We start from the raw sequence: 27246 nt of genomic DNA on the forward strand, positions 1-27246 counted from the left end.
TCTGGATCTTAATTTGTGCTTCAGTTTGTAATCTCTAGCATAAACTGCTTTATTATCTCTCATAGATACAGAGGATAAATACATTTAAACATTACTGTATTACAATAATGAGTAATTTCACTACTAAAATATCCTATTATTATTAAATGAGATTAAGAATGTGAAGAAGCGACCAACCAATACCGAAGATGTGGTCTTAAAGCAGCTGAGATAGCTAAGCAAGAAGAAATTCAGCAAGCATGATATTCAGAAATGTGAGCTATTAGTAACAAAATGTGTCAGCACTTCTCGTGCTTTATCTGAGTGAAATCTGGCTCTAGGACACTGTCAAAAGCCTGATAGTGTAGTGAGTACTGTAAATTGTGTCAAGTGTCCACATACTTAGTATGGAATAAAAATTAATTGAGAAAGAGACTAAAACTCTCATCTTTCCTCCCCATTTCCCTGCTGTAGGAATGGTGTACATGGGAGGCATGGTTTATGCTGTTGGTGGTTTCAATGGTTCTTTGAGAGTTCGCACAGTAGATTCCTATGATCCAGTGAAGGACCAGTGGACAAGTGTTGCCAATATGCAAGACAGGAGAAGTACACTGGGAGCAGCTGTATTAAATGGCCTTCTTTACGCTGTGGGAGGATTTGATGGGAGTACAGGTATTTTTGCCTTTATACACTGCTGATTAGCTTTGAGCACTCTTGACATAATTGTATCAAATCTGAATGTCTCTTTCCTGGAAGCTGGGATGAAGCCAAGCCTGAGGGCAAACTGGCATCTTGTGGTGTGTGGAATGTGCTTTAGTGGTCACATCCTTCTACGTGAACAGCGGACTGTTTGCTCCTGTCTAAGAGTTTAGACTTAATGACTAGTGAATCTTTGACAAGTTTCCTCTCAGTATCCTTCTGTAGGCAGAGTCCTTAACTGTTGGAAGACGTAGCTGAAAAATTACCTAATCTCTTTTGTCCTGTTTGCATATGAAATATGCCTCTGCATTTTCTCGTAGTGTGAACAGGATTACAAACAGCTTTCTCTGACCTGCGGGAAGGCTTTGGACATACACTGTTCATTCTCTTCACAGATGCCTCAAGCCATTTGTGCAGAGATGATCCTTTTTCTTAATAACTATTACTGAAACCTAATAGGAGAGAGCATTGTGATGTAATTAAAAAGAAAGAACAAAATCCAGGGAAGACTTTTTCAGAGGTCCACAAAAGCTTTTATTAATTTGCCCATTTTCAGAGAGCAAGAATGGATTGACTGTAATTGGCTACCTGATGGCCATCAGTTGTGTCTTTTGTACGGTAATTAACAGTCCTTAAAATGAAAGAACATGAATTTTCAGATATGAAGAATTTACCAGAAGGTAGACAGTATGTTGCACCTAGATTTCTAGAGAAAATAACGTTACATTGTCTTCTTAGGTTTATCATCAGTTGAAGTTTACAACTTAAAGACTAATGAGTGGTTTCATGTAGCTCCAATGAACACAAGGAGAAGCAGTGTTGGCGTAGGTGTTGTTGGAGGTAAGCTGACATATGATATTAAACAGAAGGGGGGAAATGCAATAATTTGCCCTACTGCCTTTTCTCACTTTTGAAAACATACTTCAGATTTATGGTTTTTGCTCAACCTTGTAATTCAAATGGTATAAACAATACATAATCACTTGAATTGGTTTTGACCAGCTTTTAGTGTAGTTGTTTTAATTTTATTTCAGAGCTTCAACTGTGCCGGAGGCCAGCTGAGGAAAAGCTCACTAAGCATGCATGCTCTAGGTTACGCATGTCAGCAAAGCTAGAGAGCATGATTACTGAAGTGATGACCTTATAAATTGGTCTTTAGTGATGTAGCACTGCAGTATTGTCAACTCTGTTATCTGTGGCTGACTTTGCGGGTTGCGTGCTGGGGATGATCTCAAGGACAGTCCAAAAAAACTGCTGACTTTCGAGTCAGCTTGGTGGTGAATAGCCTGGATGTTGCTTGCATAATGCAGACCTGCACTAGCTCTTGGATCTTAGAAGAGTTTTAGGCACATGTTTTAACTGCATAGGAACCAGTGCTGTTTCTGATCTGAAAATGCAGACTGTACAAGTAATTTTCATCTGAATTTTTGATATTTCTAGGAAGCCTATTTGTGAGCTTCCAATGTCAGACATACTTGAATTAGCTTGCTTTTGACCAATTCTTAATTAAAAACAGGGTGAAGTACCTTTTGTATTTCAGCCAGCAATTTAAAATCTTTTGACTTGCATTGTTCTTGTTAGATACTGCCTGCCTTTTACATCCTAAAAATAACAAGAACCATCGTCTACTATCTTAAATTATTTACAAAATAGAAACTCAATAACTGATTGATGACAGCTACTGATCAGTAGCTAATTCAGAGAATGATGACTTCTCCTCAACCTGTGTACCGGTATAGTCTGTGCATTAGAAATTTGTAGGCTTCTGTTGGTTACCCTTCTAGGTAAACTGTATGCTGTTGGTGGCTATGATGGGGCGTCACGTCAGTGCCTTAGTTCAGTAGAATGCTATGATGCTAATGCAAATGAGTGGACCTATGTTGCAGAAATGAGCACTAGACGGAGCGGAGCAGGTGAGTGGACAAGAATCAACCATCCTTGTAAAACCGAGACAGATTTGTGGTTTTAAAATGTATGTAAAAATATAAAAGGTAAGCTGAAGTCTGAGTCTAATGGAATGTGTTAGTCTTAGATGGCTGATATATTGCAGGTTATAAAAACAAAACTGTCCTACAGAGTAAGATTCAGTCTGTTAATAGTAAATATCTTTCCTTGCTTTTTCATACTTTCCATATTCCTCTTCTTCCCATAACTTCTGATGTTTTTAACATACAGACTAATATGCATGCATTGTGGCAATCAATTTAGTATCACCTAAATACTAGGTATCAAAATCTACATGACCAGGATGAAAAGATGTCATTTCTTCAAAAATGTCTCTTTGCCAGTGTAGGGCTGATTTTTTTTTTTTTCTAATAGCATTTTCAGGTTGACTTTACATGTGAACTGTGACTAGATTTCCACCTCTTTGGAGGACTTGTTCTGCATTCTGATTCACTGCAGGAAATTTTGTCCTTGTTCATTCTTAAGTTTGTATTACCGGTTTCATCCTATTACTTCCACTTATGTATCCTTTGTTTCATCTTCAGTAATTCTTCTCATCACCTGGTGTTTGCATCCTTTGGATATGTATAGGCTACTACATGTTATCCTTCCTTACCGTTTAGCCCAGGTATATCCATTTTTTTCCTTATAATCTTAAAAATCCCTTCTTTTTTTTTGTGGATTTTTTTTTTTCCTTCTTGGGATTCTGAGTATGTATGTTTAAAGACACAAAAAATGCCTGTGGTATTCTACTTTTCTTTAATGAAATTATGCTTCCACAGTTCCAAATTGACTTTAGCATTTTCATTATTTATATTATGGACTCAAATCTCATTTACTGTTCACTGTCCTCTATTTGTCTTTTGGTATTTCAGGTTTTTTCAACTTGCAGAAGTTGTTTTATTTCTCTAGATGCATTCCCATGGACTTTTTCAAGTCAAATTACATATTATTTTTCTACATTTGCTTTTTTTAGTTGTTTAAGTCACTTTTTGCCAAGTCCTCGATGGTGCTCTTTAGCAACACCCTTCAAATATCAACTGGTGATTGCATTAATGTGCTTCATAATTGAAAGAGATGTTGCTACAAATAAAACTGGATGGACTTCTAGTACGTTCAGTAGATGATTAATAGTTATTCCAACTTTTCACCTTGCCTTCCATTATTCTTTATTAACTCTGAACAGTTTTTAATCTGTATAATGGTGTTTAAATTAAGTTCAAATTATTTTAAGAGAAATACATAAAAGTATTAAAATCTTTACTAAAATTAAGATATTTAATTTGGGATACTTCCATTATACCGTTACAAAACCAGCAAGTTGATATGTGTCTTATTGCTAAAAGTAGTGTTTTCATTGTGTTTCTAAACTAAAACTGTGACCTTAATGAAGGAAACATGATATTCTAGACCTCAAGAAAACATAGTTGTCTTGTGAAACTTCAAGTTACTCAGTCTGTGCGTCTTGGAAGTAAATTCTGGATTAAAAACTGGCCAGAGTTGCAGTAAGGGTACTGTTAAATACTCCTGTCTAATATGGGCAAGTTTTAAGGAAAATAGTTCTATAAAATGAGCTAATTACAAGTATAATTTTAAAGACAAATAGTGTTGGTGGGTTGTGACAAAGCTTTGTTTTGCAATCTTCCTGTACACCCATTTTATCTCAGCTTTTTTTTAAAAAATATTGTTTTTAAAATCATTGTTGTGCTTACAGCCTATTTATATGCTAGATATTTTCAGGGTTTTTTTTTAATATTGAATTACTTCTATGACTCTGAAATTTAGTGCCTTAGATACACTAACTACTGGGATCTTTCTGCCCCTCTCTTCCCTCCCCTTGTCCCAGAGTTCAGGACCGTGTTTGTTTACTCAGCTCTCTGCTGCCTTTTATCTTGTCCTCTGATAAAAGAAAAAACAAACAGTTGGAGTGGAAAAGTAAACGTAGCTAGTTATTTCAGATTCATATAATTGAGAAAAATAAGCAACATTCTTCTGTGCCACTCTATAAATACATGGAAAATTATATTTGTGCGTGGGGGAGGAGTGGGTGATAATGTGAAAATCGTGACTATTGATTGAGCTTGGCTGTAGTGGCCAAATACCCAAAACCACCAGAACTGTTTCAACTGGCAATCAGTCCTGGTGGTGGTATGGGTACTAACTAAAGAGACTTTTGTTCCTGTATTAAACTTTTGATTTCTGGTCACCTGAAGGAACTTAAGCCCACCTCTTATGTTCCTACTACTTCAGCTTCATTCAAAAGCAACTTCAGAGGTTAACCCTCAGTTACTCTTCTTTAGTACAAAATGCTTCTCAGTTGATCAGTACAGGGACAGATCTGTTTCCAGCAGCATATTAGGATGAGAAACTTCAGATCCAGATATAGGCTATTTGGGAGGGATGAGAGATAAGACAGGGTCCTCAAAAATGGTCAGGAAAGAAAAATTAACAAAGAAAGGAGAACTCAGAAGACGGCAACAAGAGGATACAGACGGAAGGAGCAAGAAATAAGGTAGGACTTGGAAACTGGGTGTGGGATTAAGGGAAAATGGAGCACCAAAGAGAACGGAGGACATTATTAAAAATAACGTGCTGTCAAAGAAAAAAATGTCAATGTGGCAGAGGGAAAACTACACACTGAACAGGAAGGTTGGTAACTATACAGAAAGCTTGGGTGGGGGGCTTTATATAACATATTTAAACTAAAAACCTTAGCCCTTCCTCTAGCTTCTAGTAATGTTTAATGCTACATAAGATGAATGTTGTATTACCCTGTCTAATAAAGTGTGATGAGAGTGGGAGAAAGAAAAGCTGTCACACTGTACTGTGACATGATAGCTAGAAATAACAGCAATAAAAGAGGAATTAAATAACTGGGAAGGATATGGGGAACGGTTAGTAGTGAATATCACTGATAAAGCATTCGATAGCATGATTTATAAAGCAGTGTCCTATTAAGAAGCTATTTTTCAAATCTGCAGCACCAATTAACTCTTCCTTGTTTCTTCCCCTCTTCCTTTAAAATCTGTCTTTTTAATAAGAAAATTAAGTTATTTCAGCAGGAGTCATTTCTTTCCCCATATAGGAATGGCTCTTACATACGATATTAGTGATAAGTTTTCACAGATATTTCAGCTGGCTATTAAGGTCTCAGGGTTCTTTTTTTTTTAACCCAGCATTTTTTTTTTCTCTCAAGGACTTTCTCTTTAATAAAGATTTTAAGCTGTGCCCTTTCCATGGAACCCTTTAAGAACTATATTTGCAGATCTGTATTTCCGATTTGAGTTTCATAATCTTAAATGTGACATATACGTTAGATTTCCCAATGTACTTTTGTAGTAGTATTTTTTTAGTTGTCTTTATGGTCCATCACTCACAAGTTTTCATGCAACCCCCCTCCGCATTTCTGAAATCTATTATGTTTGGGTTCTAATAGTGCTTTATAAAGTTGAGAAATAAACAGACCTTCCTTTCTGCTTCCTCTTTTACCATCTTTTCAATATGCGCAGCCCAATTAGGAAGTAGATACAGACTAGCTTTATTTATTCCTTCATTCCAAGCTTACAGATTGATAAACTTTAATATCCCTCTGGATATTTTGATACCTGAACCTTAGTTCAAGGAAGCTTGGTGTTCTCTTCCAAATTCTGGAGGAGGAAAGTGCTCACTCTAACTGTTTACTTTTGTTTCATATATGTTTACAAGGTGTTCCAACAATTCAGTGGAAACATCCCTATTGTACAATGTCTATCCATTCAGCTTTTATCCTCTGTGCTGCACAGTTTTTACTTTCTAAAAATTCACTTACACTTTATCATCTTGTCAGATTTCTGTTATGCTGGCTGAGCACACTGTCTCATTTACTGTCACTTCTAATTACTCCTAAATTTCAACAATCCTCATTTTCCCACACATCATTTTTCGTCCAAAATTTTCTAAATCTTCTGTTGCAGAACAGCTCTGGTCTTTGTAAGCTGCAATATGGTAGATGGGCATGCAAGACATTTTATCAGTGTCTTGCTGTAGTTACTGTCTTTTTGCTTTAATTCATCCTGACCCACATGTTTTCTGAAATAGTTCCTAACATTGACTGGATGAAGGATTTATGGTAGTGGCAATAATATTTGCTGTTTCTCCTTTGTATCAGTCAAACCATGCTTTGGTTAATTTTGAGTATTTTCATATGTTCACAGGTGTTGGTGTGTTAAACAATTTATTGTATGCGGTAGGTGGTCATGATGGTCCTTTGGTAAGAAAGAGTGTTGAAGTGTTTGACCCTGTCGCGAGTGCCTGGAAGCAGGTTGCAGACATGAACATGTGCAGAAGGAATGCAGGTATATGCAACAATTACATTAAAACAGTGGTAATATTTAGTGTAAATGGCATGTTCCTAGATTTCTGCTGCTTTCACGATATCACAGAATAGTGACCATGCTTTTATGGGGTGAACAAGCCAATTGCTAATTTTCATATTGGTTTCCTGTCTTTTTTTTTCAGGCGTTTGTGCTGTAAATGGTCTCTTGTATGTAGTTGGAGGAGATGATGGTTCTTGTAATTTATCAACAGTGGAATATTATAATCCAACAACTGATAAATGGACAGTTGTGTCATCTTGTATGAGTACAGGAAGGAGCTATGCAGGTAATGTGTATAGGTATTTTTTAAACAGACTTTTTACAGTCTAGGATAGGACAGCTAGGCTAATAAATTTGACAAAGCATCCAAAGTCCTGTTTAAAGTTAAAAAAAAAAACCTAAGATACTAGAATGCGTATGAAGAACCTGTGGTATGTTTTGAATGATGACTTCAAACAATTATTCACTGCAAGGAAAAAAAAAAGTATCAAACTGTACTCGAGGGACTTAGCACGTAAGTGGTGTCAGAAAGATGATTCTGGTATGATCAGTCATTTTTTTTAACAAGAAATTTGTGTCTCAGTCAACAGGGGTCCAATTCTGAAGTTCTTTGGGATCTGATATTTAGAAAACAAGAGCTCTTTCAGAAATCTTTTCCTTCAATAACTGCAGTTTCTCAAATGAGTTATTTAAGTGAATGTTAAGGCTATATTTCACTGATAACCAAAATAAAGTAAACTTTAGTAATGGCAATTTTTCTCAAGTCACAGAAACTTTCAGAACTTTACACTGATTCACATAACTTTCTGTCAGAGAAAGATTAGGGAAAATATGAAGACTGATGCTGGTGCAGAGTTTTTTGATGTTACGCTAGTTGGAAAGTTATTATATTAAAAATTTATTTTAATATTCTTGGAATTTATTTTAAATTCTACCTAAAGATTTATGTCTTTTTTCCTCACTCTAGGTGTTACAGTTATTGACAAACCATTATGATCAGTAAAGGGATTTTCAACTTGATTACGCACTAGAAGCAGCCTTCAACAAGTGTATTTGAAGTGACTGAGTATCTAAGCACTTCTCTACTTGTAGCTGCACCTTGAGTCACAGTGGAAGATGTGACTGTCTACAATTACAGATGAGAGATGATGAAGATTACTCTAGGTAGAAGCAATGCGTAGGATTATTCTGCAGTTGAGCAGAAGCTGATTGAATTTTTGAAGTCTAGTGGACCATTTCTTTTTTATCGCAAGGTCTTAAAAAAAAAAAAAAAAGCCACTTTCGTAAGGACCGACTTATGTCAGTCATGAGTGAGAAATGGATTGTCAGTGAAGAATGGTGTGTATTCTGGTGAAAGTAAATTTTTGTCTTATTTTTTCCAGAGACTAATAAATATATTTAAAGAAATGAACTGTCAGTCTTCATAATAGGTATTGAATCCCACTTCAGTAATTCAAGCTGGCATGGGGTAAATTTGTTTCCTTTTATAAAACTTTTGTTACATAACTATAATATGTGCATATGTTTGTGTGAGCATAAGTTGCTTTCTATTGAAATTCTTCAAAACCTGATTTTACTATTTATAATTTGGCACAGTACTTTGAATATGCCAGTACTATGTTGTAAAACAGAGTTGTATTTTTTGATATGTAACAATGCTTAACACTACTAATTTCCCACTGAAGGAGATCAGAGATTGTGTAACACTTCTTGAACAGGTGCAATTTCAAAATCTTTTTAATAAAAATGTTGTCTGTACTTATGATTTTTTTTTCTGTTCGATTTTGGTCACATTTGGATGTTACTTTTTCTTACCTTTTTATCCAAAAGGTGATTTGGCATGAAAATAACTGAAAATTTATAATGAATGTATGAAATTGTGTTGAACTTGCATGGTACTAAAGCCTATTTATGCGTGTAACCTTAGCTTCTATTAGCTAATATCTGGATATACTGTATGTGGCCATGCTTACAAAGCAGCTCATTTTTATTCGTTCTTGGATGGCCTCCTTCTAACATGACCAAAGTTATTGTCATATTTGAGACACTTTCTTCAAATAAAAGTTTGTATATTGTTTCCTAATGCAAACAAGTCGCTTAAAACTTGTGTTTCTCAATGCAAGTCTCAAACCAAATAATCTTGACAGGGGTGAAGAGGGGGAGGGGGTTTTTTGGAGGGGAAGCTGGTGTTCTAAAGACCTGAATGTAAGCAAATTTGAAAAGAATGATTAAGGTTTAGGAACTGGTCATGTGAATATTGCTGTTTTGCTGCAGGTTTGTTTCAGAGAGCTTTGGTTTTCAGTTAGTTAAGGCAGTGGCCACTTTTAAGTTCCAGTGAAACTATGTGGGCTGTGAAACTGGCATGATGGTTGAGAATAATCATGAGTTTCGGCAGGTGCTGAAATTAAATGGATGATTGCATTCTATTGTCGGTATTCTACGACGCAGCGTGGGCTTGGGTAGTGGGTTTTACTTGAAACGTTTTATTTCAATTGTACATCTGTACTATTTGTTAGAATTTTACCTGCAGGACACCAGAACTCGATGAACAGGGGTTCTGGTCCGTTCCTACCGCGACGTGCCCGCCTCATTTCACCCTCACTGAAGCGAGGAAGCTTCGGTGGGCGCACGGACACCGCCCGGCCCCGGCGGCAGCTCCAACGGCCGAGGCTGCGCCACAACCCGCTCCTCCACCTAAAAAACTGCCCCTCCTGCTCCTGCCATCTGCAGCTGGTCACGCCCAGGTCGGCCGTGCGGTGACAGGCGCTGCGGGCCGGGGCGGCAGCACCACGCAACTGCCCCGCAGCCACGGCAAAGCCAGGGCTCGCCCGGCCCCGCCCGCCTCTGCCCACCTGCGGTACCGGTCTCCTCCTCATCACGTCTCTGACGTCACCCGGCCTCCCTCCCTCCTCATTGGCCGCCCGCAGAGGTCTCACTATCCTCACTCCACGCCTTCAGCCAATGGGTGCGCGGGATCCGCAGCTCCGTCCCGGCCCTCCTCCCGCCTGACTCCGCCGCTGCCGCCAGCCAGCCAATGGGCACCGCGCCGGGCGGTGCTGCGCGGCCAATGGGAGGGGGCAGCCGACGGGCGGTTGTTATTGCTGCTACGGGAGCTGCTGCAGCGTGAGGAGCCGCCGCTGTCAGCCGGGTGAGGGGGCGCGGGGGGCCGGCCGCCGCGGGACGGGACGGGACGGGACGGGAGGGGAAGGCGGGCGGGCGGGCGGGGTGTCGCGGCCCAGCCGGACCCGGCGGTACCCCCGCCGTTGATTGGGGTGCGGGTGTCTCTTCGCGTCCTCGCAAGGGCTGGACCGGACGAACCGGGCGGCCGAGCCTGACCCAGGCGCAGCCTGGCCTCTGGCCCCTCGGCGGACCGGCTGCTTTTCCGGGGGCGTCAGCGGCCTCGCCTGCCCGCCTGGCCGGGAACCCGGCCTGTGAGCTTCCTCAGCATCTGCCGTGATGTATTTGCCGCTAATAAAATGGTGTTTGCGGTGGTGTATTCGCCGTCGGTAAGAAACGGTAGCGTCTTGATGCTGTTGCTAAGAAAGAAAAATGGTAACTAATGCTGTCGGGTACCGAGCTTGGTGGGTTATTTACGTTGGGCCTAGGCAGAGTGCATCGGCTGGGGACTGACCAGCGTCCTCTGGCCTGTGTGTTGTGTACGTGTGTTGGAGTGGAAGGTGGACCTGTTGGAGAGGGTCCAGAGGAGGGCCACGAAGATGATCGAGGGCTGGAGTACCTCTCCTGTAAGGACAGGCTGAGAGAGTTGGGGCTGTTCAGCCTGGAGAAGAGGAGGCTCCCAGGAGACCATGTAGCAGCCTTCCAGTACCTAAAGAGGGCCTACAGGAAAGATGGGGAGAGACTTTTTGCAAAGGCCTGTAGCAACAAGACAAGGGGCAACAGTTTTAAATGAAAAAAAGTGTAGGTTTAGATTAGACATAAGGACAATATTTTCTATTATTAAGGTGGTGAGGCACTGGAACAGGTTGCCCAGAGAGGTTGTGGATCATTCCATCATTGAAAGTGTTGAAGGTCAGGTTAGACAGGACTTTGAGCGACCTGATCTTGTTGGAGATGTCCCTGCCCATGGCAGGGGGGCTGGACTAGGTGACCTTTAAAGGTTCCTTTCAACCCAAACCAACAAGGTGCCTACTCTAGAGAAACAGCAGAAGTTCTGAGCACCTGCAGGAACTCTGCCCCTATACTTCTGGGAGCTGTGATGAAAGCTCCCTTATAGAAAGGTGGATTGTCTCAAGCCAGCTGTAGTCTAAAGGCAGTCTGCTGTGTTGATGTAGTTTTCATGGATTCTGACTTACAGCTATGAGAAGAGTGAGACCGGATAATCAGGAGATCATGGTTAATTTAATTTTGAAATATAGTTTGAACTTTTCTGTGTTCTTTTAGTAGAGAATACAATTATCCTACAAAAAAACTTGAAATAAAATTGGGTAATAATTAATATTTATTTATCCTTTTGCTCTGTTGACCTAATCTCAAAACTTGCGACCTGGTTGCCTCTTAAATTGATTTGCCTCTCAGACTAGTTTTAAGCTTTGTTCATTTATATTATTCTGTAGAAAGAAAATCTGTCTTTCGGTTCCATTCCCTGTTTTTACTTTAAAATTAGGTAACAACTAAGCTAAGTAATGTTTTTTTGTTTGGTTTTTTTGGTGAAGATTAACTTGTTTATTATTTTTTTCTCAAAACTTACAGGTTACTTACAGACAACTGTAGAACTTCTCTAATTGTGATGCTTTGTGTTTGAATAATGGCAACGAACGACAGCGTTAATATCTTGAACTCTGCTTATCTGGCAGTGGAATATATAGACTCTTTCTTGCCTGACAATCCCTTGCAGCAACCATTTAAAAATGCCTGGAATTACATGCTGGATAACTACACAAAATTCCAGATTGCAACATGGGGATCACTTATAGTTCACGAATTTTCATACTTCTTGCTCTGTGTACCTGGCTTTATCTTTCAGTTTATACCGTACATGCAAAAGTATAAAATTCAACAGGTAAGACCAAGTTTTGAACGACACACTTTGTGATTTGTCTTTGAATATGTGAAGCAGAACATGTAACTGCCGTATCCCAGTTTCCAGTTTATATGACCCCGTTTCCTGTATCACTATGGACCTCCTGGAGGTGACAGAGCAAAATTACAATGTGTGTGAGGAGAGAAAGAGAATTGGATTTGGGGGAAGGAAAGGAGTTACTTCTGAGGGAGGATTATCCTTTCCACCATGGTGGTGTAGAGAGAAAAGGGTATGTCAATCTCCATCTTAGCAAAGTTACATTTTCTCCATGTAAGTTTATGTATCGGCAAGGGAAGGGCATAGTAGAATCACAGCATCTGGTGGTAGAGATGCATCTTAATATTATGAAAGAATTACATGGTGTGCTTATTTAGTAATATTTAGTTTATGCACACCGTCTTGAAAGGATTTTGAAGTGTTTTAACAGTGGAGAAAGCCTGGGATGGACTGCACACTCCTAATTGGTAGCAAAGGCACATCCAGTGTCTAAAGATGATTGTTTTCCCCCAGTTCCTTGTAGTGTGAATTAGAAATGAATAATACTGGCTTTTGAAATTATTACAGTAATTAGTAAAATGCCTCCCTGCAAAAACTGTATGTTTTCAAGGCAACTTATTTCTTCACAAGCTTGTATCTTCAGCTTCTCTTTGTATTATTTTAGCTATGGAAATACATTCTATTATTTTAGCTATGGAAATACAAACTTAGATTTGTGTTAAACTATTGAGTATGAAATGTTCCTGCTAATTACAGACACTGAAATAACAGCACTTTTGCAGCACTTCAGTTATGTGTGAGAGAGGTACGTAGCACAACTGGTTTTTTTTTTTTTTTTTTCTTCTTCTTAGGATAAACCAGAAACATGGGAAAAACAGTGGAAGTGTTTCAAAACACTTCTCTTCAATCACTTTTTCATTCAGCTTCCTCTGATTTGTGGCACCTATTACTTCACAGAGTATTTTAACATCCCGTATGAGTGGGAAGAGATGCCTAGATGGTAGGTAGACCTTTCTCCTGTGTTTGTGCTGAGTTACATACAGTTGGAGGCAGAATATTTAAAAAACAATGTCATAAACTCAAATACACAGTAATTTTTTTGATGATGTGAACTATGTTTGTTAATCTTGCTTCTGTTGATGTTTAACTACTGTAAGAGCTAATTAGAGCTTTCTAGATTTTTTTTTTTTTTTTTTTTAAATGGCCCCAAATTGTTCTGATTCCACCCCTCCTTGTCCTCAAGGGGGGATTAGGAGAGAATTTGTGGAAGCAAAGCAAAAATTCATGATGGCATGGGTTAAATATTGGACTTTCTGTTTTTTTAATCCAACTCTTTAAAAAATTCTTCTGAATAAATGAAGTGTATTCTTTTTTTTTTTTTTTTTTTTATATATCATGGCAGTGTGTTCCTCAAGGTAAAGAAGGTACCACCTGCTTCACATTCTCCTTTTTTGCACTAAACTGATAGACTTTTAAACAAAACTGAATTAGTTATAGATGCCATTTTGTTTTGGTTTGTTTTTTTTCTCATAGCTGTTCTTTACAAGAGAAGCTCAAGTTTCTTGGAAATTAAATTTCCATCTGTTTTAGATAGTGATGCAGCTCTGTCTTTTTATGTCTACATCTTATACAGTCTACAGATGTTCTTTACAGACTGTAATATTGAAATGACAGTTTGTTATACTGCGTGCTAATTCACTTCAGCGTATCAACAGAGGAGCTGATGGGTACAAGGACTGATGTGCTTGGCGATTCATATTTTTAGTATGTTAGAAAGGTAGCGTCAATTCAATCAGTAATATGCATAAACATTTCCCACCCTTACTAGCATATAACTACTTTATCTTTCAGGATTGTGCATCTGCTAGTATCTTCTCTAACTAATAGCTCCTCTTCTTTTTTAAGGTATGTTCTGCTTGCCCAGTGTTTTGGATGTGCAGTGATTGAGGATGCCTGGCACTATTTCCTGCATAGATTGCTGCATCACAAGAGAATATACAAGTATATCCATAAGATTCACCATGAGTTTGTTGTATGTATTCCTTGATTATTTTTCTTTTTTTTAGTAATTTTTAATATATGCGGTTTCATACAACTTATTTGAAAGGTCTTATTTGAAAGACTTAAGAATTTTGCATCCCTTTGACAGTGGGATAGATGTCTTTTCTTGAGCTCTTTGTCAAGAACAGTCATCCATTTAGTTTCTGAAAACACCTCCTGTAATTTTTTTTCATTTCATGGGAAAAAAAGGTGGCAGTGAACTCTTTTGAGGTGTGATTGTATCTGTTGAACTAGGTGAAAGCAAGCTTTAAAAAGTGCTTGATTGCTAGGGGAGGGGGAAATGGTTTTGATTGTTTGTCAGTTCTCTGCCACCTAGGGTGTTATCCAGAGCATACTAATCCCAGGGTGGCTCCTGCGCAGCTTGGGATATGTGCAGGACATATGATTCAGGGAATGATTATACCTTTGGGTATAGGCATTTGGAAGCAGTATAGCCAATTGTGCGATACTGCATCGAGAGCGCGGTGCAGTACAGAGGTATTTTGGGTGGTGCTGTATTTAGAGGTGTTGGCTAATAATGGTAATAGATAACGAGCCATGCTTGACTGGATGTGGCACTGTTCTGAGCCAGGTAGGCTCCAGCAGTGCTTACATCCCTTCGAACCTTAACTATTCTGTGATTCTTTTCTATAGCTGTGTTTACATGGCACTGTCTCTGGATCACAGAAGTCAGTGCTACTGTGTTTCAGTGTATAACCATACTGTGCCCGAGGTAAATGGCAAGCTGCTGGGTCAGAGGTGATTTATACAGGCTGTGATAATAGAGAAGCTTGGTATTGATTGATGCCTGCATACGTACGTACATCTGCAGCAGCAGCCGCTGTTTTCCTCTTGCTGTTGGCAGCCCCTCAGGTCTCCAGCAGGAGCAGCTTCTGGCCGTTATTCTTGAGTGGTTAGCAGTTTACGTGGAAGTGGTCTGTAGGCTAATTTAGCTGTTTGACTGAAAACTTGCCCTGATAGTAGAAGATGATGATTTTAAAATCACCCTTAAGCTGAAGTGGACATCCCCCTCCATCTTGGATAAGCAAACTTACTGCCTTGAGCATTAGGTTAAAATTTTTTAAATTATTATCTTTCTATGATGGTCTACTTTTGAATACTCCATGGAATTTCTTTTTTGTGTAAACCAAATGTAGGAATGATGGAGGTTCTGTGTGTGTGTGTAGGTGTGTATATATATTACAAAAATACATATGTGAAGGAAATAAAATGTTTTATTTCAATCTCATAGTAATATTTGGACAGTAAGGATTTATCTTAAAAATTCTCAAAGATGAGAGGGGCTTTTAAATTATTTTAAAATAAATTTCTAAGTGAATCCTGACTCTGAGAATATTTTGGCTTCCTTCTTTCTTCTGCTTCCAAGACTGGATGTATAGCAAAGCTGATAGGAGCTTCCCAAACACTTCTAATATTCCTGATGTAGTGCTTTGGCCTTGAGTAATTGTAAGCCTAAATCAAAGTTCTCAACTTTTCAACTGGTAATGGAATGATAATCCTTATGACCTGTTTTCTGTTTTCCCAAGGAGGAGCTCAACACCTGTGTTAAGGCCCTTGCTCAGTCAGACCGTTTCCTTTACCCACAACATCATTCCGTTTGTGCTGTTCTAGTCTTGTGGGGTAATGGGAGGGGGAGGGTACCACAAAATGGCGATTCTGATTTGGGGGTATAGAAAATAAAAAATGGTGACTGTTTTCCTGTCTGTTATCTCTTTCTAGTCTCCATTTGGAATGCAAGCAGAATATGCACATCCTCTGGAAACACTTATCCTTGGAACTGGCTTTTTTATTGGAATCGTTGTTTTCTGTAACCATGTGATTCTTCTGTGGGCGTGGGTGATATGTCGCTTGATGGAAACCATTGACGTACACAGGTGAAATCTTTATTGCTTTTTAATAATTGCTTTTTCTCTTCTCCCTAAGTCTGTCTTAAACTTATCTGTCTCTTTCACTGAGCTTTACTGTTTATTTTGCACTGAAATGCTTTTATATGTCTTACAAAGAATGACAATCTGAACAGTTACACTCTCTCTTCTGTTTTGAGGTAGTGTTAATAGCAAATGTTCCTGATCAAAAGCGTGTAGACTGTAGCTAGAGCATCTCAAGGAGAGTTTCAGAATCTAGGTGCCTCATTAGGAAGTCTAACTCTTGATATTTTGTGTACAAATATCATGCATATTAGAACAGTAAAAATCAATTACAAAATATGATATTCTAGCCAAGAGTTCTTTCTGTTTAATACTTTGTCAACCAATTTTCCTGGACAAGAGAAACTTTAGGCTATGCAACTGCTATTGCGTAGTGATTGCATAGCCTAATAGCCCAGTTTTTATTTATTTACTTACGGTAACTACAAAGGGCAAGACTTCTTGTCTCTGTAGTATAACTGACTTCTTTCAGATTTGGCTCTGAAATGCTAGTGCAAATCCCAGTATAGTTAATTGGGTTCCTCTGCGGATGAATGAGCCTTTCTTTCCTGTGTTCGAGAAGAAGTGGAAAGTCAGAGTTAATTTTTGAAATGCTGGTATGACACTTCACCTTGTATCTGTAAATATATTGTGAAGCATGTAGTTAGTGTCTTACTGTAAGCTGAGTGTCAAGTGTTTTAGCGGAACATGAGCTACTGACCAACTCATCGTACATATCTTTGCTGGTTTGGTTATATGTTGGCTGTAGACTCAGAAGTGTATGTTGTGACATACACTTAAAGTATGTGACATAGCATCATAAAGTAACTGATGCAAAATTTCAATCTCCTGTGATGATTATCATTTTACTTTGTTGTCCACATGAGGCGTTTGTGACAAATTACCTCGCGCTGTCCCCACTAGGTGGTGGTAAGATGCTTTCCAGTACCTCTGAGCAAAAGAGTTTAAATCCCTCTAAAGCAAACTGTTCTGGTTTTAATAGTACTTAAATCCTATATTTTGAATTTTAAACATTTGAAGAACTTACAGTTAAGCTAAAAATAAAAGTAGAAATACTACAGTTGTAGTTGATGTGCGATGCCGTTTGATGAGCAGCTGAGCTGATGTTTATAGCTTGTCACTAACAGTGTTACTTCTTGTTTCTTCTTCCTTCTTAATGTCACTCTTGAGTCAGTTAAAGCTGCTAAGTCAGCCCCTCTGATTTTCTTTTTTTTTTTTTTTTTTTTTTTTAGTTGACTTGCTTAAATTCTTTTTGTGTTGCCTAATAAACTGAGCTGAAGAGTTCAGCAAGTGGCAAAGCTGTTGTGGGATAGTTTCATTTGGCTAGGATAGGAAGGATCTTGTTTTCCTATTAAGCCAGTGTTACAGTGATTACCTCAGGGCCTTATAATGCAAAAAAAAAAAATTATAAAAACAAAGTAATGTTTATATTTTGTGGTTTATATCTGGGAAAAATCCTTACTATCATTGCTTCTTTTTTTTTTTTTTCTTTTTTTTTTTTTTTTTTTTTTCCTTCTCTGTAGTGGCTACGATGTTCCGATGAACCCTCTTCATTTGATACCTTTCTATGCTGGGGCCCGTTTTCATGATTTCCATCACATGAACTTCATTGGCAATTACGCTTCAACCTTCACGTGGTGGGACAGGATCTTTGGTACAGACTCTCAGTTCATTGCCTATAAAGAAAAAGAGAAGAAACAACAACTCCTAGTGAAGAAGAAGGCTAACTAAATTTCTGGTGTAAGAATTCTGATGCTAATACTGGTAGTCAACTTTTGCTTTTCTGTAAAGCAAAATAGTGATTGGGTCTAAAGCATAAATCTTGTTCCTTGGCTACTTAAGTGGTAGGGAAAAACAGCGAATTACACTGCAGTATCTTCCTAATGGGAATGCTTTCTATTTTATACATAAGTACTGCATATATTTTAACTACAGATCTAAAGATGAAGCAAAAAAATGGAGATGACTTCTGTCTATGCTTTTTTGTTTTGTAAAAAAAAATAAATATTCAATTTTCTCTTTAATGTTGCCCACTTTAGATCCAGATAGAGTTATAGATGCACACTGAAGTTGGACTTAGTTTTTTTTAAGTATATATTCTTAAATTTGTAACATATAGCAGAACATATTATCTGATATCAGCACTGTATTATTTAAATATTTGGTAAAAGTGGCTTAAAACCAAAAGTCTGTTAATAGGAAGCTTGGACAGTCCATTTGCACACTGGATAATACGAACTGCTAATAACAGAATACCTGACTAAACTAAGTTAGCAGAGACATTCCTGATCTAGATGTATTATGTTATTTTAGATTGCGGGTAAAAAGAATAGAAATTTTTATTTGAAGAAACTGGTTTTCGCTGCTCTTCTGAAGTTGGTCTGTCAGTGTACTTAGCATTTACATTACATTCTTCTCTGTGTTGTAATTTGCTGAACTGACTTGTTGCTATATTTGCACTTGTGACTGATGAAATAAATGTGGTTTGGTTTGATGCGTGCATTATGCCTTTCATATGTTTTTTTGATACAAAGTTGTGATAAAAACCATGTAGGATATAGCATCTTGCTCTGTTCATCTCTTTAATGAAGAAGAATTATTTCTGGTAACATGATCTACAACAGTTCCATCTATAAACTACGTACAGAGATAGCGGTAAGAAATGGAAATGGGAACATCTTGTAAATTCTGCTGGTTTGTGTTTTGAAGGACTTGAATAGACAGCTACTCATGTAGCTACAACTTTTGGGCCAAGTGCATTCCCAAGTTAAGCTACAGCTTTCACAAAGTAGAATCTTCAAATATACTGCTTGAGTTGTACTAGTAATAGAAGCAGTATTTTAATATTGTGAATCTACTCTAAATATTTTTCAGTTGCACAGTAAGTAACAGTGGAACTATTTCAGAGGGCTTAAACCCTTTTAAATATCTTGCACTTTGTATTTTAATGTCAGTTGCTCTTCAGACTTCAAATACCATTTCATCTACCTTGTAAGTCCTTTAGAGACGCTTACGGTGTTTTTTTTCTTTACTGAAGATCATCTGAATTTTCATGCAGTTTGGTGGAATGCTCAAAACAGGCACTCCTGTGAAAGTGCAGATGAGATCAGGCTTCTGACAACAACCCAAGGTGTTAATGATACTCAGAGTGATTAAAATATTACTTGAGATGTGGGAGAGGTTCATATTCTTCTTCTGCATGAGTTTTGTGGAAGCTTTTACTTCTCTGTAAAAGAAGAGAAGGGGTCTTGTCCCCATTGAAATTCAGTGTTCTTCCTCTTCGCCTTCTCTCTGAAAGGAAGTGAAAATACTTGACGGGTGGCAGGTGAATGGAAGCCGAAATCCCTGTATTGTTCAGTTTTTAGCAGAGACTGGTACTTAAGACTTCCTGAATCCATATGCACTGCCAGCCTGTACTCTCCATGGTGGAAACGACCTCTTTAATCAGATTTCAAAGATGGCCATTATCCTCTTTGCTTTGTCAACTCCCACTCTCATCCTGCAGCTGCAGCTATACTTGGCTTTATTTTATTGTACCCCTAGCCTTGAAAATAGGAGGAGCTTTCAGTGCTTCAGATTTTCCCAGTGTACATGATTCTATTCACTGCTTCTCAGCCTGCTGGCTTGTGCCTATACACACACTGTCCCAAAATCGTGTATGACTGTGAGCCAATTGCTTAAATACTCCAGTAAAGGTATTTGTAAAAGCTTGGTGTCTCCTCAGCTATTGCGGAGCTCAATAAGAGCACTAGAAGTTTGACAGGGTGACTTACAAAGTTAGAATGTATATTCCATTCTTCAAGAGGTTTTGAAAGTCAGGAATGTAATTTTAACACATTACATATACCATCTTTTTAGGTACAGTCTTCATGGGGAATTTTTTTCTTTTTTTTTTTTTTTTTTAGGACTTGAATCCATATTTTTCTGATACCTATTGCTATTTCAGTTTTTTGGGTTATTTTATGTACATCTGTAGAGTAGCATGTGGTCACATCATTGCTTTTGATCCTCTTCTTTTAACAAATCCCTGGAGAATAATGTAAGCTGTGCTTTATAAATTTATTTTTTGCTGAAAAACTCTGCCCACTGCGCCTCCCTCAACACTGAAACTTGCATTTCAAAACCACAGGCTTGTTTTACTGCATGACTCAGATAAACCTGCGTTTTACCACCAGCCCACCACCTTTTCAAATGCAGAACCTTGTATTTATTAATAAGCAGGAGGCTGGCTAGTAAATGACATACCTCATTATTATGTATCTTTTACACGTATCAAGAACTGTGTTAGGGAATTACATTTCAGAGGTTTTAGGCCTTTGCTAAATAAGACTTCACTGATTTTTTTTTTTTTTTCCATATTTAGTGAGAGACTGTAGAGTATGTGTAGTTCTGAAAATTAAGAGATTTTTGTGTAATCAAGGAAAAATGAGAGCAACATACGGGTGACAGTTTTTGGCTCTTGACAAGGCGCAGCAAAACCTTATGAAATCTGTTATCCTTTATCCTCTTTAGCAAGGAGAGAGATTTAATTCTTAAAAGTGGTAGGATACAGGATAAGTGGGTGAGCAACATTTTTCACAACCTAATTTTTTCCTAGAAGTCCAGTCTAGTGTATGTAAGGCTCATCTGGGTGGAAATAACAATCTATGCTGTCCCTTAGGATATGATAAATAAGTCCTATGAAAGTGGTGAATTAATTTATTGGGATTTGTGTCAAAAAACCATGGAAACTTGAAAAGTATAATGAAAACGTAAGATTAGGATTGCAAAATAATTAACTGCTTTGGGCTGCTGATGTGAAATACTAAATAAGGAGATTTATATTATCCTACAGCACAGCTTGCCAGAAAATATTAATAATGGTTGATATTATTATTATATTTGTAGATTATGTGACTTTTTCCTCACTGAGTTTATAATAAATTACTACTAAGTGTTTTAAGATAATTTTAAAGAAAAATGTGGTATGTTTCTAGATTTTTAGCATTCATTTTTATTTTAAAATGATACAATTGAAACCTACATTATGGCTACAGGTAGTTATTGCTAACTACAGTGTCTCCAAGTCTCCATCCCATTCCTGCTGTCTGTCTCTCTCTCTCATCAGCTTCAGCCTTCTGGTAAATATCAGCCATTGAAACCTGTAACTGGCAGCCCCAGGGAGAAGGCAACTTCTTGCCATTGGTTCTTGCTATAATTTTCTGTCTGTAGAGGTAATAAACACAGCAGTCAAATCACTTTTCAACTGCATTTTTCACCAGCTAACTGGATGATACCATGTCCTCCACAGTGAGGCATTTCGTCTATTTCTCAAATCACTTCTGTGGCTTGTCTGTGAGTTTTTGATGTCTTGTTTCAGTTGTAGATAGCAGAAATGTGGTTCCAGATCATTCTCTCCAATACCACTTTAGTGGTGTAATCACAACCTCCCTCTTAACTATTGTCCTTCTATCTAAACATTCAAAGATAAAATTAGCTGTTCTGCAGCATTGTGCTAGAAAATACAGTCAAGGTACCCCTCTATTGTGATCTGTCGGTGTTCTAGCCAATACTGCTTCCCAGACTGTTAGGAGTGTGTTTTATATGTCTTGCTCATAAGTATAATTTACAGTTTGCTGCTCTGAAATATTTAAATGTGCTGGATTTACCAAGTAGTCTAAATCACATTCCAGAGCTGCTATATCCTTATTATTCACCATTCTTTGTTATCTGCAAATTTTAATCAGTTTTGATTCACATTTATGTGATCACTGAATAAATTATCCCCCAGACTTAAAATACCAGTCCCTGTGGAAGACCAGAAGAACGCTCCTGTTAGGTAATGTCTCACCACTTTCAAAAAAACCTGCCAGCCATTTTTGCAAACTCTCACAATGATCCTGCATGGTGATTTCTCTGTATGGGAGTATTTCGTGCACTCTCTCAGAAAACACATTGCAGTTCAGCGCCTGGGACCTCGTGTCACCCGAGGATCGCACTCCTGCAATCTGAAACAAGGGGCAGTGATACGCCACAGTCATGTCTGCAGGTACTCAGGGTGTAAGTGCGAATGTCAGGTACATGTCATATGAAATTTAAGCTGTAGTCTATAAAAAGGCTCTGGGCAGAATTGTAATGTGTGTAGGACAGCCGCCGCTGCACCCCAACACGAGCTCAGTAAGCTCTTAAACACCTGATAGGGTTGAGTTTCGGTAACGTGGGTGAGTCATACAACAGGCAGAGACAATAGAAGATTCAGTCATGCAATACATAGCTGGGAGGGGGTTTTATTTCCTTTCCCTCTCTGTAACCTGCTGCATAAGCCACCTAACTGCTGTCTCTGGATTTTTAAAAATTCATTATTTGTTTATATTTCCTTTGACCTGCTTTCTGTTAAGCCTGTTCTCAAGGTACTGGAAAACCCGCAATTTTCCATATCTCAACTCTGTTTTGCAGGCATCCAAGAAACAGAGCCATGGAGTTGTGCAAGGCACTTTGGAGATTGGTAACAGAAGCTTCTGGCTTGAAGACAAATCTTCAAGAGACCAGAGCTGCTAGGTATAATACATGTACAAAATCAGTATTCAGATAAGTTTTAGAAAAGCTTCTTGTGTCTCGCAAGTTATCTCTACCTACTTGCTTGATAATTTGTTAACACTGAGATCACCTCTTCTCTGTTTGAAATTGTTTGGAGCTATTCTATTCCTATCATTAATTTATTGATTGAAATTCTTACCAGCTTTTACCTGGTCTTCTAGGACACACATGGTCTATAGCTGTTTTTTTCTGAATAGTTGCGCTGTGTTAATATCCTAAACCTTTCAGCATTTTTCCAAGGCTTGAAAATGTGATAGAACTTAATATTAGCAGGCCAAAGATAGTCCTCCTCAGAGAGGGGCTTAAAGGCCAGCTACTGATGCGGTCTTGCTGATCTGAACATGCTTCTCCCTTGTGCATTATCCTCAGCATCCTACTTGGTTATTTGTCTGTTAGAAAACACCATCTTCCTCACGCAGTGTAGTGCAACCTGGCACTCCTTTCAAATATAAACCAGAGAAGCTTACTGAGTATTCCCATGGCATCGTTATTAACAATACCTTGTCTTCAATAATGTAAGTATCTGATCTCTGTCATAGAATGATTTTAGAGTTTCTGTTGTTCCTAACGTACTTCCATCGTTCCTAGTGGACATAGCTTTAGGGTTCTCATTTTGGTTTATAAAAGAAAATAGTTGCCTCAGCCTGCTTGTCTTGCCACACAAATACAAAAAGTGCAGAGTTACACAAATCTTGTAAGCAGACCTCTGTGAGTATGAGGGGTTGTGGGTTTTTTGCCTTTTTTTTTTTTTAAGATTTGTTTAGATACTTGCTGGTGATTTGTGATGTACTGAAAAAGACAGATTCAGGCAAGTCAAAAGTATTTGAAAATTTGAACCACATTCAACAAATTGTTTTGGCCAAAAGAATGGAGTGATAGGTAAATATATATGAATATTATATATATGTTTGTGTATATCTATATCTCTGTTGGTAAATAAGTCCTATTGTAAATGTCAATGAAGCTTTCTTCACCATTGCTAAATTATTTAGGCTGTGTCTGTTAGTGAGTGAAATACAATTTACTATTCGGTGTCACACACAGACCTAAGTGAGAGGTGAACCAGATTTGAAATCTGCTGATCAGGACACCTTCTGAGCAGGGAGCACTTGAGCGCTACTCCCTGCTCTGATTAGTATTATTAGCTCACAGGGCCATCCCCAGGAGCCTGGTTATGCATACAGCCTGGGAATGCCCTTGGGGTTAGTATATTTGTCTGAGACAAAGGCAAGTGCAAAGCCTTTTTTTTTTTGTATCACAATGAAATTTGGCCTTTGCCTGTGCTGGCAGTCATCATCCCTGAACTACGGAAAATATGAGGAGGAGATGGATAGAAAGGAAGTCATTGATATATTCCCCCTGCTTGGTTCTGCGAGTGCTCCTAACCTCTCTGAGAATCTAAGCATTGTTTCTTAATCCCTTATTAAAAAGAAATTAGTACATGTGAACTCAGAATGAAATATTTGATAGTATCTAAACCGCCCTCTTTTGCACAAGATGTGTATGTGCATGTGTTGTTGTAAGTACTCGTTCTCTTAATTTTTTTAGGGGTAAGGGGTTAATAAGTACGGAAATTAATGTAAATCCATGCAGATCTAGTTGTGAGGCTAATTTGTGTAGTGGAATACTAATTCACTGCTTGAAGAGATGAAAAGAAATAGATGATTTCTCAGCCTACTTGTATTTTTTGTGACACTGTATTTTGGGCAAACACATTTGACGGGGAGCCAACGCGAGTTGCTACACTGCACAAGGGGTTTTTTGACAAATCAGAAAGTTCTCCCAGAAAATGATGCTGCAAGTCTAAAATCACAGCATCAGCAGATTTGTTTACTTTGTGTATAAGGTGCAAGGGAAAGTGACGAGGAAAACAGGAATATTTAGCCTGTGGTGAACAAAACCGATAAAGAATGTGAATCTTTTGAATGCTAGGTCAGCTGCCTTTACCTTTCTGGCAGTTAGAATGGCGAGTTGAAGGCTCCAAGAAGTGCTCTGAAGGTGCCTTTGCACATGGTTGCATTCTTGGAACCCTGGGATTCAACTGAGCAGAGAAGCTTCCAAACCCGGCTTTGAAAGATGGTAAGGACTGGGTGAGCTGACCTTTGGTTCTTGCTATGAAGAAACGCATCAAATAATCCAGGACTGACAGTCTGGACACCGAAAGATAACAAGCATAGGTGAATATAGGCAATTAGATATGTAACTATTTATATATAGTAGTTGCATTTTCAGGTCTGATTTTCAGATGCCAGATGAGTTTCCGGGCTGGTGTATCATCAAGCATCAATGAAGATGTTCTCCTAGAAGACATTATTTCCATTATCATCTTAGTTGGAACTAGAAAAGCCACAATTTAGGAAAATATCCATAGGATCGCAAGGATTATTAACAAATCTTCCTGAAAATTGATTCACTATTAATTGGTAATGGAAGGGATGTTATACAAGCTCACTCTTTTAGATTAGAAGATCAGGGTAAAACATAGAATCCTAGAATAGTTTGGGTTGAAAGGGACTAGATGACCCTTTAAAGGTCATCTAGTCCAACCCCCAGCAGGAATACCTTCAGCTATATCAGGTTGCACAGGGTCCAACCTGGCCATAAATGTTTCCAGGGATGGGACATCTACCACCTCTCAGGGCAACCTGCTCCAGTGTTCTGCCACTTCATTGTGAAAAATTCTTTCCTGATGTCTAATTTGAATCTACCTCCCTCTATTTTAAAACCATTACCCCTCATCCTATTGCAACAGGCCCTGCTGAAGTGTTTCTCCTCCTCTTTCCTGTAGGCCCCCTTGAGGTACTGGAAGGCCACTATAAGGTCTCCTCGGACCCTCCTCTTGTCCAGGCTGAACAGCCCCAACTCTCTCAGCCTGTCCTCATAGGAGAGGTGCTCCAGCCCTCTTATCATCAACATGCATTAAATTATTGTGGACAAGATTCTATTTGTAGAAGGATGAATTGGATGTGTGATTTTCAAAATTCTGAACCTCTCAAAATTCTCCAGTGAGGCTTTGCTCCCGTTAACAATAATAATAAAAAGCTGATACGGAAGTTGCTCTTTACCATTTTAGCCTTTTGCTTTTGTCAGTTGTCCTTTACCGGCTGTTTCCATGTAGACTAGACACTTCTGCCTATAAAAACAGGAGGAAAAACCAGACGGCAGCAGAAGTCCTGTGATCTAGAAGACAGTCATGTATTGATACATTGCAAATGGTTCCTCACAAGAGTGTTCCCATTGAGCATAAGGGGATTTGCTCCCCGAGTGAGTATTCTCCGTACCAGAAAGGAAGATTTGCTTTATACTTTGCTTCTGTGATGCAGCACAGCCGCCTTACATGTGATGAGCAGTTCTCCTTATGGTTTTCCCTGTGAGGTCAACGGGATGCACTTGCGCTGCTCTGCAGCGGTACCACCCGGCTGCTCCACGGAGCGCTCTGGCTGCTCCTGTAGGCTTTTGCCAGTGGCTCACCCCGCTGGGACTGCACGCGTGCCGCGCAGGATGAAAGCGTTTCACCGAAGGAAAAAAAAAAAACAAAAAACCAAAAAAAACACAAAGTAGAAAAATCGTGTGCTGGGATTCTTCCAGTGCTTTTCCGCACCTGGTGACGACAGCAGTGTCAGGCGGGTGCCCTCCCCCCTCACCTGCCGACGCCGCCCGCCGCGGGCACCGCTCCCCCTCCCGCCGCGGAGACGGGCGGTGCGGCCGGTCCGGTCCCTCCCTTCCCTCCGCCCCCCCTCCGCCCCCCTCGCTCCCTGCCGGCGGGGCGGGCGGCAGCAGGGCAGCGGGCGGGATGGCGGCGCGGCTGCGGGCGCTGCGCGGGTTGCGGGTGCTGTGCGGGCTGCTGGCGCTGCTCGCTGCCTGCCGGGCGGCGGAGCCCGGGGCGGGGGCCGCCAGCCGTCGGCGGCGGCTGAGCGCTGAGGAGGGCATCTCCTTCGAGTACCACCGGTACGCCGAGCTGCGGGAGGCGCTGGTGGCCGTCTGGCTGCAGTGCCCCGCCATCAGCAGGATCTACACGGTGGGGCGCAGCGCCGAGGGCCGAGAGCTCCTGGTCATCGAGGTCTCCGACCACCCCGGCGAGCATGAGCCCGGTAAGGGGCCGGGGGGTAGGGGAGGCGGCTCCCGGTGGGGAGCGTCCCGGGGTGGGTGCTTATGTGTACCTGGGGTCTGAGACGTTGTTGGTAAAAGGGGATGCGACTGGCGCTGTGCGTTTGTTTTGTGCCTGCAAGGCTGTGTTTTCCATCATTTCCAGTTTCAGGATGGGTGGTATCACTTCTGTCTACTCGGTACCCGAGGCCCAGCCATAAGCCACCTATGGTCCTATCTTCACGTTTCCCTCAGTGGGTTACAGGACAGGCCGGGAAGTCTGTGATTTTTAGGTGGAGATGTGGCTTCTGTGGGTCTCTGGGGGTTTGCTCTACGCAATTAGTGCTTAGTGTTCTGCTTTATGACCTGACTATAACCTTGCTTTGCATCCTCAAGGGACTTAAAATTTTTACCGACTGCATTAGGGCTACTGATAAAACTCAGAGGTCATAGGATATTGGACGTGAGGAAGATAGAAGAGGAAGGCAAGGTGGCAAAGCATTGTCTTGAAAGGAAAAATGTTGGAATGGCAGTGAAATTTGAAAAATTTCTTTGTGGTGTGTTGCCATCTTGATATGAA

The 27246-nt window shown here is 39.6% G+C and overlaps 3 protein-coding genes across 9 annotated transcripts in view; all 3 read left to right on the forward strand.

Moving 5' to 3' along the window:
* The window catches only part of KLHL2 (kelch like family member 2), a 60405-nt gene extending 51670 nt beyond the window's left edge, over positions 1-8735 (forward strand). For 2 of the 7 annotated variants that reach the window (XM_086746300.1, XM_086746304.1), the window contains 5 exons: positions 454-651; positions 1417-1518; positions 2463-2591; positions 3168-3250; positions 3498-6950. In XM_086746300.1, the coding sequence (XP_086602426.1) occupies positions 454-651; positions 1417-1518; positions 2463-2591; positions 3168-3250; positions 3498-3749 (764 nt within the window). In that variant the 3' untranslated portion in view covers positions 3750-6950. The other 5 variants (XM_086746301.1, XM_086746303.1, XM_086746307.1 and 2 more) reach the window with 5 other exon arrangements.
* Positions 8736-10037: 1302 nt separating this feature from the next.
* MSMO1 (methylsterol monooxygenase 1) lies at positions 10038-18498 on the forward strand. The gene is made up of 6 exons (XM_086746787.1): positions 10038-10125; positions 11688-11997; positions 12867-13015; positions 13921-14047; positions 15796-15950; positions 17528-18498. Exons 2-6 carry the CDS (start codon positions 11743-11745, stop codon positions 17733-17735), a joined length of 894 nt encoding a protein of 297 aa, XP_086602913.1. The 5' UTR covers positions 10038-10125; positions 11688-11742; the 3' UTR covers positions 17736-18498.
* Positions 18499-26357: 7859 nt separating this feature from the next.
* Positions 26358-27246, forward strand: part of CPE (carboxypeptidase E) — a 58657-nt gene continuing 57768 nt past the window's right edge. Inside the window, exon 1 of the mRNA XM_086747217.1 lies at positions 26358-26671. Within this exon, the coding sequence (XP_086603343.1) occupies positions 26374-26671 (298 nt within the window). The 5' untranslated portion in view covers positions 26358-26373. The remainder of the gene's footprint in view (positions 26672-27246) is intronic.

This window comes from Chlamydotis macqueenii, chromosome 4 (genome assembly GCF_036417535.1).
Source record: "Chlamydotis macqueenii isolate bChlMac1 chromosome 4, bChlMac1.mat, whole genome shotgun sequence".
NCBI lineage: Eukaryota > Metazoa > Chordata > Aves > Otidiformes > Otididae > Chlamydotis > Chlamydotis macqueenii.

Excerpts from the sequence above, each read along its gene's own strand:
- MSMO1 (XM_086746787.1), top strand. The coding sequence starts at position 11,743 with ATGGCAACGAACGACAGCGTTAATATCTTGAACTCTGCTTATCTGGCA. Across the intron at positions 11,998-12,866 it reads AAAAGTATAAAATTCAACAG|GATAAACCAGAAACATGGGA; the intron begins GTAAGACCAAGT and ends TCTTCTTCTTAG. Across the intron at positions 15,951-17,527 it reads GAAACCATTGACGTACACAG|TGGCTACGATGTTCCGATGA; the intron begins GTGAAATCTTTA and ends CCTTCTCTGTAG.